General features: G+C 37.5%; 1 protein-coding gene across 1 annotated transcript in view; it reads right to left on the bottom strand.

Moving 5' to 3' along the window:
• LOC140303069 (metabotropic glutamate receptor 4-like) overlaps window positions 1-16,191 on the bottom strand; it is a 135,225-nt gene that overhangs the window by 27,073 nt on the left and 91,961 nt on the right. The window contains exons 3-6 of the mRNA XM_072381674.1: window positions 11,783-11,918; window positions 11,436-11,590; window positions 10,969-11,109; window positions 639-839 (exon numbers count right to left, since the gene is read on the bottom strand). Of these exons, the coding sequence (XP_072237775.1) occupies window positions 639-839; window positions 10,969-11,109; window positions 11,436-11,590; window positions 11,783-11,918 (633 nt within the window). The remainder of the gene's footprint in view (window positions 1-638; window positions 840-10,968; window positions 11,110-11,435; window positions 11,591-11,782; window positions 11,919-16,191) is intronic.

The following is a 16,191-nucleotide window of genomic DNA, read 5'->3' as shown; positions in this document are numbered from 1 at the left end:
GCTCAGTTGTCTGAAGGAATCAAAAAGTGGAGCAGTATATTATTTTCAAGATGTTTCTTGAAAGTGCATTTGGATAATCAGCTTGAATAGTTTTACTTGGTATGTTTCCCAGGCAAGTATTAAAATTAGTTCCAAATGCCAACTCTGCTGTTGCTTAGAGTTAGACGTGCATTGCCATATTTGACTCATCGATAAATGCGTTTGTCTGTCATGGCCATTGTGTTGAATTGACTTTATTTTTCATTTCTCAGACTCATTTATCCGATGTGCAGAGAGGGTGATCGCTTGTGCTCTGCAGTGATGTATTGTGAAAGGTAAAACAAAGATGAGATGAGCCAAGTTATCAAATGTTGAAGACTACATGATTTTATCTGTTAATGGGAAATTGTAAAAATATGACTCTGCTCTGATTTTTCATTGTACATAAACTTATCATCATGTATTATTGCAAACTTTCCCTGGATCTATCATAAAATTAGTGTCATTGTACAGGTTTTTTCTTCACTTGGTTACACTGTTGCCTTTTTATGTTTCAAGTTAACAGAATGTTTTCCAAAAGCAAGGTTTTCCTGCAAGGTTACTGTTAGAATATGAGTTGACATCAGTTGTAAATTCCAATAAGAAAAAATATTACTGACCTGCAAAGTTTAGCCGTCGGATATGCTTAAGCAGATAGGTGCCATTGATGGGATCCATTCTGGCGCAGAGACCCACCTTCCCTGGACAGAGCTCCTGGTGCATGTTGTGCAAAGCATGAGCCATAGCATAGACTGCATCAATAACAAACTGCACTTTTCCCTCCTGCTCATATTGCGAGTCCTTCCCTATTCGCTCCTGATCTGTAAGACACAGACATAAGAAAATTTGTACATACACTATGCAGTATGTGTTTGTTTATTTTCTTTCAAATTGGTTACATACATTTGACTCATTGTAAAATAACCATATAGATAGGCAAATGTGAGGGAACAAGTGGATCTGAAATATTCAGAACTACATATATATTTGTTACTATCAGGCACATCATGAAATCAAGTAAAAGATTTTAAAAAAAAATAAGTCTCAAATGGTCTTCATGAGTGGATCTTACAAGTTGTCATGTTTGTCTCTGACCCTTGTTTCAAGACCGCTGCTCATGATAAACAAGGGTAGTTGGTGCAATTATAGCATAAAAACTCAACAATACTGTTAATTTTGCCAGTCAGTGCCACATTGTAGAATAGCTCAAGTTGGACAGTTGTGTGGAAGCTACATGGATTGAGCATCTTAAATGGAAAATGCGGCATCAGTCCAAAAGGCATAGAAGAAAATGCATTGCTCCTCAGTGAGTCTTATTCCTTCTCCACTGAATGGGTCTTGCCTCTTGCAATTAGCTAGAAGGTAAATATCTGGATCGCTGCAGAGGAGCAAATCAATTCCAATATCTCAAGTGCAAGTTTTTCTCCACTGGGAAATTTCATCAGTTAAAAACAAAAACTCTTTCTTGTATCTCCTGAGGGGATACATGGATTTCCCCTTTAGCAAACCTGTAGGCATCAGGTTTTGGGCTGACATGTGTATGCCATTAACAATTAACTGTATGTTAACACGTGACATTTTCTATTAGCAGCTTTCAGAAACTGATGTATGTTGAAATTTGATTGAATCCCGACCTGCTTGAACAAGAAACAAGGAAATAGAAAATGGAGAGATGCATTCACAGCATGGGGATAATCTCCTCACAAGCCCAACTTAATAACTTATGAAAAGAGTTTATTAATCCTAGCCCGAGTTGTTCCATGGGTTTTTCATATTGTTAATTGCTGTGAGGTCTGAGAAGGAGATACAACATGTCAGTCTAAACTTCTCTGTCCTCTCCACAAGCCTCAAATCTTAAAATCGTCTCTATGTAACTGCTGTATGTGCAGGAGAGATTATATAAAGCAGGTGTGTTTAATTTAGTTTAACAATAGACTAATTACCAGGGATGAGGTAATGATAGACTGGCATATATTTATGTTACTGCCAAATGGAATTCAATTAGGTTATGCAAGTTAATATGAGTGTAGCTGGGGATATGCTGCTGGAGTTCCTACAATAATGACTCTACTGATGGGAAAAAATCATCTAATGGGGGGTAGTGCTGTTTAGCTGACTTGCTTATTGCAGTATTTACCAAAAAATATGTTAAGCTGAACCAACAGTGGTCACACGTATGACAAATTTGGTACAGTAATAAATCACAGATGTATAACTCGTAAACAGTTTTGAATGTCTTGAATGTAAAAAAATATTAAACCTGAAGTCATTTGGTGTACAAAGAACTTGTAGCAGCTCAGAAAAGAATGGAACTTAAAATATAAGTATTTTCACTTAGTGTTTAGTTATAGTTCTTTGTTTTTGGATGGTGCCCAGTACTTTACTATAATCTTTTTATTGTGTTGATAACTGCTAATAACTAAGTTAGCTACTAACACGAGGTGTGTTAGTACATTAATTACATGCACATACTTATGTAACAACGGTGGCGCAAAACTGCTGACATGGCATAAATTTGACCAAGTTCTGTAAATTCTGGTATCAAAGGAAGTGGCATTTATGTGATGAAGCCAGAACAGTTAGCTAGCCATTTGTCAAATAAACAGATTGGTAGCATGGTTGCCTGCTTGCATAGTAGTAGGCCTATTCATAAAATCATGGCGTTATGAGTGGAGTCCACTTTTGCTTTCCTTAATTACCTTCTCCGCTGCATCTTGAAGCCTTCAGACCAGCATTTAAAATCCTGAACAATCCTGAAATGTCCAACTCAATGATATATGATGACAAATACTTCCTGGTCCTTGCTCAAGTCTAGGTTCAGCAAAGTTACGTGCCTGGAAAATGAGGTCTGGGTATACTAAATAAGCGTCAGTAGATTTTTTTTTTTCTGCCCTAATGGCACAGCCAAGATAACTATGCCAGGATTATCAGGATCAAACAGTGAAAGAGTGGTTTGTGGAGCATGAGACACCATTTTTACACATAGATGGACTGGAGAAAACTTTATGCAGCAGTAAGACTCTCCCATTATTAAAACAAGATCTTGGTGAAATATCTATGCGACTTTGGACTGAAATAAATGTGATGTTGCATAAGCTTGTTGAAATGATTCCAGGGGAAAAGTGTGCCAAAATCCTGGCTGAAACTAGTCCAACAAAATAGTGTTTGACTTTTTCTTTTCTCAGACTATGAAGATGTTTTAAGAAGCTATCGTCTAATACATTCAGGTTTCCATACAAATCTCAGAATACTGTTTTTCATACTTTGAAATCCCATTGAATAGAATCATCTCGTGTGGCTTTGATTACTACGTATGTTATGCAAGTAGATTTGGTCACCACAGCTTGAAATAGTTGTTTACAGTGGACACAAATGGTAAATAGTTAAATAGAACAAAAATCTGACGTCCATTGAAACTTTATGTATTATTTTGCTACTTGTAAATAACACACACATTGACATGGTATTGGAATGGAACAATGAAACATCAATATATAGTTTGTCATGTTTTACAGCTTAAATCATTGAACAAATGTGTTTATTTATGTGCTGTACTTAAGTCGTAATGTTTAATATTCAGTGTAGCAGCTAGGGTTGTCCAATAGTACAGATCAATTCCTGACATGGGGAATGTGTTTTCAAATGCGTTATTGTCAAAATAATTACTATAGAGCTACAATGTTATTTGTGTCATTAAAGTTTGCTTTACCAAACAATAATAGCAGTGCACAAAGAAGGGTTTGTTGATGAGAATACTAGCATTCCATAACTAAGCACTTTATAAAACAGAGTTATTTATCATTCAACATCTGTTCTCTTATGGTTCAAATTATTATCAGCGGCCACTTCAATCTAAAGGCGTGCAACCACCCCAAATCAGAGAAGGTCTCGTTCTCTCAGCCATTTCTCATTTACTGCATCTCCAGCTCCTCGCCTCAACCACATGGGCTTTAACGGTCCTGATTATCTCGAGAGACTTTGAAATGCATGAATTATTGTTGGAGGTTACGGCTCAGTAATTAAGGGCCATAGGGCCTTGATTGGACTGAGATTGTCAGTTTTGGCTGCCATGCTTATGCCAAGGGGAATCCTGCAAGCCACAGTGGGTGTGAGAGTGATATTTCACTTGGAGTCTTGGCAGGCCACCCACACTAACTTTGTATTGCGTGTTATGCAGAAGACCATTTCCGTTTTTCCCACCGTCTCTTTCTGTTGACATTTTGGCTCTCACACATATTTTCCAGGCTGGCATTTCAGAGAAATCCTTTTAGATTAGGAAAAGCAAAAGCAAAGTGTGGGTGTTTTCTACCGAAGTGTCACACAAGACTTTATGTGACAGACTGTGTGGGCTCAAGACCTTTGACCTTTTTATTCGGCTCATCATGAGCCATAGGCCATCCAGTCTATTCCTGCCAAGACAGTTGGACTGCCTCTTTAATTAATCTGATACTGGTGCTATGTGTCCAAATTCTTCCACATCAGAATCTGTGAATTTTACTTCAAACTTTGTTTGTGAGAATTTATAGCAAAATAATTTATTATTTTTCTTATTGATGATTATTGTTACTTATATTTTACTTGTAATTTAATTATTTTGTCAGTTTTGGAAAATAATTAAATATGTCACAACAACATCATTTCCTGCCAAAATACAAATATTCACGTGGATCGAGAACAAAGAAAAGTAGTATATTGTTTCATTTGAGATGCTGGAAACACCAAAGCTTATTTATTAATAAACTATTGACTTTAGGGCAAAAATAATCAATACCTTTATATCAAAGTTGTAATTTGACAGCATCTCAATATGGGAAGATTAATTGCATCATTAAAGTCTCAACACAAAGTCCAAACGTTACTCAAACTTTATTAACCTTCTTGGCTACGAAGACAACAGTAGATGGAACTGGTATGACAAATGTAGGCTCGTCAAACTGCAAACAACTATGATGGGAAACATTTTGGTCAACTTTGGTTGTTCATGAATGTGCTACAGAAATAAAAATGACTCGACTATGCAATGAAAACGTGTCCCTTTGGTCAAGGAAAAATATTGAAGACATGAGGGTAGCATATAAACCATGAATATGGCTTCTTAACTGGACAAACATAAAACAATAAGCTGTGCTGTGTACATGTTGGAAAGCAGTTTTTTTTTTTTTTTTTTTTTTTTAAATCAACAATCTCACGGTAAAAGGAAAGTGTTACAAAATATGCATTTTTTTTCAAATGTCATATAAAGATAACAAGTAATGTCTAAGTGAGCCTGTGTGTGCTTAGAGCAGCCAGCAGTATAATTCATAACAAGCAAGTCTATAAGTTAATATCAAACAACCCCAGCGTCAATGTCTCGCTGGAGAGAAAAAAACTATTCAGAAAGTGTTGGGAATAAGTGACACAGAAACTAAAACAATAAACAAAGACTATCTTACTTTACTATCAAATTATGAACTGGCCTCATGACAGCAGCGTACTTTTAAAATCATTTCCAGGTTCTACCATGTGAAAATGATTGTGTTTTTGTTTAATGATACAAGCAATTCAGGCCTTGACTCTAAAAAAAAGACAATTTTCAGAACTGCAACAACAGCATTTGTCAAAAAAACCTTCCCTCACAATTATTTTAATATTTAAAATTTTCACTCACAGATATTTTAATCTAATGAATAAACCCCTCTCTATGCTGACTTCAGTTTAACCACACAAAAGAAAATCCTTCTTTCACAAACCAGAGAGCTGTCCAAATATTCCCCATCTCTTGCCCAATGCATGCTGGGACAGACTCCAGCCACCCTGCAAGGCTGTTCAGGATAAGCGGTTTAAAAAATAGATGGCTGGATGGAATAGCACATGTTTTCTTTATCTGCATTGCTTTGTTTCCTGCAGCTCTCCCACATCATTAATACGCAGGCAAAGCACAGAGCCTACAGTATGAGACTGGTCCCAGCTCTACCTTAGCTTTCCTTTTGACATTAATCAATAACAGCTTTACATCTCCTCCACTCACAGATAAAAGAAAAGTCTCACTTTTTTTCTCCAGTCACTCATGCCCTCCTTATCCTTTGATCACACTAAGCAGTGTAACCCTCTCCGGACACTGATAATTCGCAGAACGCCCTATGTGGCTCTCGCAAATCTGTCTTATGGAGCTCTCCACCAGCACTGAGGCACAACCCGTGTCACAAACAAATTCTGTGAGATTCTCACTCGACATGAAGCTGAACTGATAGTGAAAGGTAAAATATCTGTAATGAGCGAGGTGAGTGACAGAGGAGCAAGTCACTGCCTTCTGCAGGTATACCCCTACAACAGAGATAGTCTATCATTGATGTGCATATGCCATGAATTAAACCCCTGCAGTAAGCAGTTTACAAGAATAAGAATATTACCATATAATCATTAGATAATTTACTTTAGCATTATTTTTGACTGGTTATTACAATAACTTCAATTTTTAATGTTTTGCAGGACTTAGGTTTTATGTATGTCATTATCAACTCCACGTCTACATTTTCACAGAGCAGCCTCCTCATTTTATTTCCACCCTACTTCAAATTCAAATCATGCTTTTTGCTTTGCTATTGACATCAATTCTCAGCAGTGGCCAATAGCTCACTTAAGAAAAAAATAAGCCAAAATCCTCGACCACAAGTTTGTTTTATGTTTTAAAAGATTAGTAGTTCAATTTTTCTCAATCTAAGTTTGAAAATTCTGATTTCTTGCTAGTCACTGACTGCACCAGCATTCCAACATTGTCCATATAAACAACAGTTCTTAATGTTAATCTCTAATATTTTTTAAAAAAGACAGAGAAGTGGACCGACAGCGGAGCCTGCAGTTTGGAGAGCTGATATGTGATTGAGGAATTACATTACTTAGGGGTTGTCACATTCTGTGGTGCTGAGCCAGATCAACATATTATTTGCATGAATAATAAACTTTGAAGGTTACAGAGAACTACCAATCTCAAAAGAGGCAGCCTCTAAAGAAGAGCGACATGGAGAGGAGTCAAATTGGTCTCTCCAAGCCTTAAAAGAGACCTGCTTGATAGAGTATAAATTCATAGCTTAAAGGGGTTCAGGGCTACATCTTATTAGGACCTCAGGAAATTGAGTCCAATTGTTAAAAAAAAGGATAACTTTATGTCTCCTTTAACTCATATTAAAATGTGTGTATATATATGTATATATATATATATATACATATATATAACTCAAGTAAAGAGTGCTGTAGTTGCATCTGCTCAGTAATGCAGTGTCTACCTGTCTCAATAAAATAATTTTTTTCAGAAACCTTTTAGAAACAATATGGGGATACCTGGTCATTAGTTATCTGGGGAATTAACTTCAGTCTGTCCTAACATTGATATTAATATGCTGTAAATCTCACATGGCCATAAAGCAGAACATTTCAAGCAGTAGCTTATTACAACCAAAGACATTAAATTAATAGCCAGCTTGGTAAATTGCATGGCAGACCGTTCTATACTCTTTCCCAGCTCATATTATCTATGTCATTTCACTCGAGCATAATGCAAAGTTTTTGCTGATGTAAACAATTCTGAGAGACAGTTTACACTCCAGCTGTAATACTACAACCATGCTGCAAATCCCACCTTCATGAAGGTTGTAATGTTGTCATTTTGGAGTTTGTAATTTATGATGATGTTAAACTTTGGTGTTTGTTACCAAGAGGTTTTCCTCTCATCATCTGTCCCCCACGTTTATATCAATGGTATCATGTAATTTTTTTTATAGAAAATCTTTTTTTTTTTTTTTAATGGATGGGGAAAAAATAAGAAAGCTGGCCACTTTTAAAACAATTGAGTAAAAAGGAAATCAAGGTAGTTGAAATGACCTGTAACCTCACAACACCTAACATGAGTCAGTGTAGTATACATCTCCACAGATCAAATTCCATTAGCCAGAGTCATATAACTCTCACCACGATGATGCTTTGACTTCCTCTGTTTTTACACAAATAATGTTTTCATACAATCTGGGTTCAGTTATTTCCTCTCTGCTATGGTCCTGATACTGTCTCCAAACTCACCATGTCATGATGTGTTTTTCACACGAAGAGCTACTTTTAGGTTTTAAATTAGCATGAAATGGAGAATTTTTTTAATAAATAAACAGGTTTACTTTGTAACTCAGTTAAATGAATCAGTGAAATCAGGCTACATACATTTACTACTACTGTGGGGGCTACTGAGAAAAGGACTGTAATGTGCTGACTTAAAATGTTCCCCTCTTTTCTCTGTTCTTGGTCATAATGGTGCCGCATGCTAAACTCAGCTGAGTCACCACGCTGTATGTGTGGATGCACCGTGTGCATTCCATCATGTCACAGTCTAATTTAGAAATATTGCTTTCTGCGTGGAAGCTACATGCAAAGTATGTATTCACACATCTGTTTCCAGGGCGGTGTGGTGGCTCAATGGTTAGCACTGTCACTTCACAGAAAAGTGATTACTTTGATTTCCTTTGATGCTCTGGATTTTTTTCTGTTTCTGCCTAAAGACATTATTTATCCAGACATATCCATATGTGTGTATCTGCTTGAGCTTTATTGTAGAATATTAAAATAAATCATTTTTAATTTCATATTTTGTTAGCATATTGTGGGCTCTATAATATAGCATTTTAGTGCTACTTTAAACATGATCTTGCCATATTCAAAAGATAAATGCAACACATGTTTTTGTTTATTTCTAAACTTCAAATGACACTAAATAATACTTTTGTTTACACTGAACTTATTGGGTGTGTTGCAGCTTTCAGTTTAAATGAGCATGCAGTCAGGTGGAGTCATCTCAAACAAACCTTAGAAAGGGAAGATAATAATTCAGATTCCTTAAAAGAAGTTGACCAGATGAGAGAATTCTGCAAATCCACCAAAGTACTGCTGTAACAGTCCAGTTACTGAGCATTAAAGTATGGTGTCCATACTACTCTTTCCTGGCTGAAGTTAAGAGGTTCTGGATTATATCTGGATCAAACCTGCAATTATTACGCACAGAATGACGCACTCAGAATAAGCTGCAAATCTTATTTGAGCTTCTGGCTGGTTTATTCTTTGTTTTATTGTGAAAAATCATTGGATTGTTTGAAAACAATGTTGCTTAAAGAAAGAAGGGATTCATAACAATCACCCTTATCAAGAATATCCTTAAAGCAGCGAAGCAATCTGGAGCAATTTTGGTATGAAAAGGGCAAGGACTGCAAGCCTAAATTGAAAACATGACCTTTGATCCCTCAGATGGTAATTCATGGAGAACCATCATTCATCAAGAGATGATATAACCACATGGGCAAAGGATTACTGTGGTAAACCTTGTTAAGCACTTCAGTACAGACTTACATTCACAAATGCCACTTTAACCTTTACTGTGCAAAATTGAAGCCTCATTAACTTTCTCCAGAGGCTGCGTCGATTTCTCAGTGCTTAGAGGCATCTGCAATGGACTGCAGTGGTCAGTCAAATCAGCATTTAAAATATTTTTTGCTGGAAATATGACCACAACCCAGCACTGTTGTAGACCTTAAGATGAGCTTCATCACTTGGCATCCTCAAGGCCAGAATATCTTGAAAGTGTTGTGAGAAGGAAGGACAACGTTACAAAGCGGTAAAAACTTTACTGTCAGCTCTATTTGGAATGTGTTGCAGGCCTGAAATGAACAAATTAATGTATATTAACAAATTAAATTAAGAAATATGGAGGACTAAAACTGAATTCTTTTTTTTTTGTTAATTTAATAGGAATGTAGCTATTTATTTGTATATTTTTTTCCTTTACATTGTATTGATCTATTTATTCCTTTTTTCTGATTTGTAGTTGTATAAAAAAATTGTGTTAGCAAAGTGTTAGCAAATTACTTCACAGTTCTGCAGTACTGTCACAGTATACAGAATATTTTTCCAAGAACACCAAGTGGACCACAGAGATCGCCTATTGCTCGCTTCAACTTTACAGAGCATTCAGGCACTTTCAGCACATTGTTTAGTAGCACAACTGCAAAGATTGGTTTCACGGTCTCTGCACTCAGCCATCATTTTAGCCAAAGCAGAGAGCTGCTTTGAGAGAACATACTTTAACAACTCTATGGAGATCCTGTTCAGCATCAAACAGACACAACTAGCTGGTGAACCGATCACCCAATGAGCTACTAATGTAAACCTCGGGTCAACTGACTTGTAACTACGCCACTGTTAAAGTCTTTTCTCAACATTAAGTTAGCTGCTGATTATTGTGATCTTTTTATTCTTAAATGACGACAGTTATGCCAACCCAGACAGGTCCTGCTACAGTACAATACATTGTCGGGAACATTATTGTATGCCTCACTAAAAACTTATCTATAATTGTAAACAATTCGTAAAATTACACCACTCTTGAAATGATTGCATTCTACATCACAACAGTTAATCACTTTTGGCAGTTATTAAGATGTAGGATGCTGCAAACTGGCTTCTTTAAGGTAATTCATAAGTAAGTTATGAAGGTAGGAAGAAGGGAGGCTATTTAGAGAAAGATTTCCACATTTGATGTATGCTGTATTTCTTAATAGGTGTTTAATCATGATAAAACATGCAATGCTTTTCAACCCAGAGAGATTGTGCCATCACCAACTGCATGTATGTATGGATCAGAGCCTGCCCTCACAGCCCAGCTAAGCCATTCACTTGTTATGACCATGTGAGTAAACAAACATGATTCAGCAGAAATACAGAGCAGCAATGAAATTAACTGCAAGATGGATTGTGATTTTGACTATTGACTGTACAGCTCTTCTACTTTTAATGGGTGAGCAATGCTGTCAAAACACTTTCACCATGAGCCAAAAGCATCAAATACTTCAAGGCATCAAGAGACAAATATTTTCAGCTCAGTTAAAAGTTTCAACAAAGAACACTGAATAGGTTTTTCTAAACAAGCAAATATCTTACTTGTGCACTTTTTGAGTCCGGAGCCTTTCTTCACAGCATGACGGCTGAGTTTGCAGTTGAAGTTGTTCTCCCAGAACTCAGCAAACCAGATATTCCTTCTGTTGTTTTCCAGTGTTCGGCTGATGAAGTAACGATCAAACCCTAAAGAGATCAATGGGTTCACTGTCACTTGCACAGCCAGTATAAACGACAGTTTAAGTACAAACTGCGAGCCATGGCTTTATGTTTTAAAGTATAACAACGTGATTACTGTGCTCACTGTATTTAGTTTATTTAACTCCTTCTTTTTACATCTTGATGATCAAATAATGCTAGTAAAGCACTACAAAGCAAGTTTTTATCTTTTTGAAACTGCAAAAGACAGAACCAGACTTGGCCCTGGCTCACAAGAAAAGAATAAGTGACTGATACATGCGCATGTTTTTAGAAGAAAAGAACTGATGTTTGCACAATGCCCGTCTCTGTACCTTTGATGGACTGGCGCTTGGGCAGGATGGTCACTGCTCCCTCTGCCATCTCCTCCTGCTGCACAACTGGAGAGATTTTTGAGCCCCAGCTGTCTGAACCCACCCAGATGAAATGACCCGTCTGGTTGGACTTTTTTGCTGCTTGGAGAAGCCGCCTGCAAAGGTGAGGAAACAGATGTTGCTACGGATAAGGTCGGCATCCCAACAAGCTTCACTTTGATTGTGTTTTGCAATTCATTGCACAGCGGACCAGCAGTTTCCACATGTGTTTGTGCTGTCTGCTGCAGTTGTTCTTCTTCTTATCTTCAAAGAACTCTTACAGTATGTAGCTTATTACCAGGCTTTACCTGATGTCATCTTCGTTGGCAAAAAGTATGACGACTCTTGCATTTGGATTTTCTCTGAGTCTCCGGATGATTTTGTCGAACTCTCCCTGTTTTGGCTCCCGGGGAATCTTGACTGACTGTGAAATGCACACACCACCTAAAACAAGGCATTTTAGAGAGGTCATAAGATTATTTGTGCAAAAAATCACAAAGCTGTAAACATACAGTTGCTCAAAGAGAAACAGCCATGCTGCCTTTGAAATTACTGTGAAAGTAGGATTTTGTACCACCAACAGTTAGATCGTTTAAGCCAAAGATTCATCCCATATGTAACATTTAACATTTCTGAGAGATGGGAGACAATGTGGCTATGTGCAAACGTGTGCATTCTGTTTCACTAAATGATCTGATAAAGATGTAGGTCTCAGAGTAGCTACAGACCTCATAAGAAGAGGAGGCGTAGGCAGGGTGAGGACTGATTCACTCTCTGCCCCTCCAAAGACACGTTCTCAGGTGTTAAAACAAGGCTGAGAGAAGGGCCACTGTGCTTAAACCAAGTATTTTGACCAAAGCTTGTTTTATACACATCAATAAGACTTAAGAAAATTGTGTCAAGTTGTTAGAAAGAAGGGCATGATATGTTACCTTTAAGAAAACAGCCAACATGGCATGATCCCTATATGTCTGTCTCACTTATGATCATCTCCAAGGCTGTATACAAGCAATGCATTGATCTGATTCAGATGAAGCCAAAGTAGCATGAAGTGTTTATTTACAACATACATGTGCACAATAGGGTATCCAACTTAATGCTCTGTTATAGCTACTACTGCTGGAACGGGATGCTGCTGCTTGGCAATAAAGCAAAAACTTCACAAACACATAATACCAAGCACTTGGGGGAGGTACAAAGGGTGACAAGAAGTTGTTTGGATGCATTTTGTGTTATGGAAACATATTTTTCAGCGTCTCTTCAAAAATAATTCTTGTAAGAGTGCATCGGCATGATATGTGCATGAACAAGACCCTCCTGCTGCTCTCAGAACTGCAGGGGAGTTGTTTCAAACATGTCTTTGTGCATACTGCATATTGTTTATTCTGCATATACACTGGTTGCTACCCCTGTACCCATCATAAGCAGTCATAGAGACCAATTCATTTACATGGTCACAAAAGCAGTAACAAGAAATAACCAATGTGAGTAAGAGTGTGGGAGTTAATCCAACAATTAACTACAGATCAATTAATCACACGTGCCCCCCACTTGGCTGATTCATGTATTAATGGACCGTCTACACACATGATTTGACCCATGAATCCCACAAAGATAATAAAATGTACAAAGTCGATTACTGTCTTGAGTGTACCACTTGTAAAACAATCTAAACTGCTGTCATTTTGTGGTCTTCTGCTCTGGTGCCCAGCTCAATGAAGGGCCATCTTAATCTGCCCTGATATATCTGTCAGACCTTTGAGGTCTGAGATAGACTTTAGTGGAATTGTCATTTTTGTACAGCTGTCATTTAACCTCGTTAAGTTCACGTAGGTTGAGACAATTTCTAGAGCAGTTTTCAAACCTCGAGAGACTTCACAACTTTATACAAATAATAAATTGATAAGCAACACCAGCCAATAAGATTCAGGATTTAATTTAATCATTGTTATGCTACTCACAAAGAAATATTGAAGTCATACACAATTTACTATATTGTGATCAATGAAAGTTTTCCTGACCATGAAAATGAATTCACTTGTCTCACAGCCTGCCAGAAGGGAGCAGGATGAGCAGGATGGGGTGCATCTTCTTTTCTATTTTATCATTTCCACTCTGTGCAGATAACTCATTTGAGTCACTGTCCTGTAACAAGTCTGAGATGTTTTCATTCAGGATGCTGTCTATTGCTCCTCTAAAGATGTTTAAAAAAAAACATAGCTCAGGGTCTGAGCTTTCTTATGGTGACACCAGAGAATTTGGCTCCCCCTACAGTTATAAAAACAAAAAACTGCTCGACTGCTTCGCCTCAGCCGTGTCACAAATGCAAGCACCTTCTGGGGTTTTGACACTAAGCAGCAGGTGCCAACACTGAAGGACTTTCGACTTTCTCATAAATGTTTTTAATCCAGTTTATGATGGCAGTGTCATCTGTAAATGGTCTGTGTTTAGCTAATGCTTTTCTAGTCTACAGTACAAGACACATTCACACACCAATTCACATACCAATAAATGCATGGGAGGCAATGTAGTGTTCAATGTCTTGTCCAAGAACACTGTGATATGTAGTCTGGGGAAGCCAGGAATCTAACCACGACCTTATGATTGGTAGGTGATTGCTCTTCCTTCTGAGCCACACACAGGTAGAAGAGCAAGACAGCAAACTAAACAGAGTTTTCTTCATGTCTTGGTACGCAGACATGGGTTAAGAGTCTGAGCAGGAGGAGCTGAATACACAACCTGAATCTGAGGTTTTCTTAAAGATTTATGAGCGTGGTTCTCAACGGGTTTTATCACAATTCATCATGTCGCTGTAAGATTTTTCTGTTATCCTGTATAAATTAGCAAACAAGTAACAGATGTTCCTTTTGTTCCCTCTGTTTTGAAATTGTGGGAAAAAAAGTTACACACCAGTAATATACCAACATCCATCACACTCACAACTACGCAGAGATGACTAGCTATTGACACTTATCAGCCTGTTTCATCAGCAAAAGAAAAAGCTGGATCTGTTGCAGGATGCTAAAAATATATTATATCATATTATCATATAATATATATTCTGGTGACTCCTACAATAACTTTTTTTAAGTGACATTCAACGTATGAGTTGTTTGTTAGAAATATATAACTAAAATCTGTAAATCTTTTAAAATGATTACATTTAAGAGTTATTTCAATTTACAGCAGTTGCATTGACACCATTTAAGTTAGCATTTATTTTTGTCATCCTTCCTTAATGTATCTTAATAAATAACATGTAGAGAGACAATACTGCTTTTAATCCTGACAGCTGAGTATTGTTTGATCAATTTCTCCTCTAGCTGGGCAGAACTGCTGCACAGCAACACCTAACCTATTTGAATCACTCAGCTCATCATAAATTTGGGCATCTGTTCAGAAGATGAAATCCTCATTTAGACCTCCTCTAAACGTCCAATTTGAGTGTCTTAAATGCTTCAGATCATCTTTTAGTTTGTGTTATTCTGCTGCAAGGAGTGTTTCAAGACTGCAACAATTCATTACTTCAGCCTTGTGCTCGTGATGACCCACTTGTCCTGTTGATTCAAACAGGCTCCATTATTGGCCATTTTGGCTGTTTACTTAAGTGGATGGGTTTAGATAAGCGAGAGGCATTCAAAGCACGCATCACTCTGCAGTTTCTCACATGCCACAGCAGATGACTATCTAGGTGTTATCTTAAACCCGTCCTCACAAAAATTAATGGAAACTAATAGTGACAAATGGCTGCAGCAGTGTCAGGCCAGCCACAGTCACGCAGTCTGTCTTTGTCACTGTGGATGAGCCATCTTATCTTTACCCTCTCTGTTTTTCCATGTACAGTAATACGCCTTCAAGATAAGCACAGACATCCACAGCAAACGCTATGGGAGATCACAATAAATGTATATATGAGATGGCATCAACAAACAGTTGGCCTGTGTTTTTCTGTGTGAAGTATATCAACACTGGATTTAAGATGCAGATTTCAGCACGAGTGGACACAGCCGTTCATGGATAAATTAACAAACAGGAAGATTGAGACTAAGGGGAAAGAACGCATGCAAAAGCCGATTTATGAATTTAATGGCATACATTCATCAGAGGCTGAATCCGAGTCAGTTAATCAGGCAGTCAAGCAGCTTACTATTGTCCTACAACACTGACAATGAATTCACGCCAAGTGGACTTTGCTACGCTTCAGAGTTGTTTGCGTTATAGGCAAGTAGAGCACATTTTTGTTTTCTTTGGCTCCTTCTTTGAGCTTCCTGCCTTCATCCAATCTCACCAATGCTATAAAATATATAGCATTCAAAGCCAATATTTCAATGATGTAATTCAGTTTTTCAAAGATCAGGCAACTAAAATGACTTCAAAATCATCTGGCTTGTCAAGTTTGATGACTTGTGGGTCCTCTACACTGTTGTTGATTTCAAGGCACCCTGGTTAGAGAGAGTGATGCTGCTGCTCCACACAAATGAGAAAAACATCTTCACTGCTTTGGCAACACAAAAGGTCACATTTAGAGAAAAAAACATAGTCGTATATAGACAGCTTCTATAAGAAACTAATTAAAGGAGATGTGCAGATGCTATTTTATACACCACTCACATGTTGAAACTACTTAACATAATGAGCCTCTTTTTGCTGATGAGGGGTCAACCTGTCCTTCAGTTTTTAAGAGTCCCCCTAGAAAATTATACTGCATCATGTTAGT

The sequence above is a fragment of the Leuresthes tenuis genome, unplaced genomic scaffold (genome assembly GCF_036924035.1).
Source record: "Leuresthes tenuis unplaced genomic scaffold, fLeuTen1.0.hap1 SCAF_3, whole genome shotgun sequence".
Classification (NCBI taxonomy): Eukaryota; Metazoa; Chordata; class Actinopteri; order Atheriniformes; family Atherinopsidae; genus Leuresthes; species Leuresthes tenuis.
The sequence above is the reverse complement of the archived record's forward strand: the minus strand, read 5'-3'. Positions and strand labels throughout refer to the sequence as shown.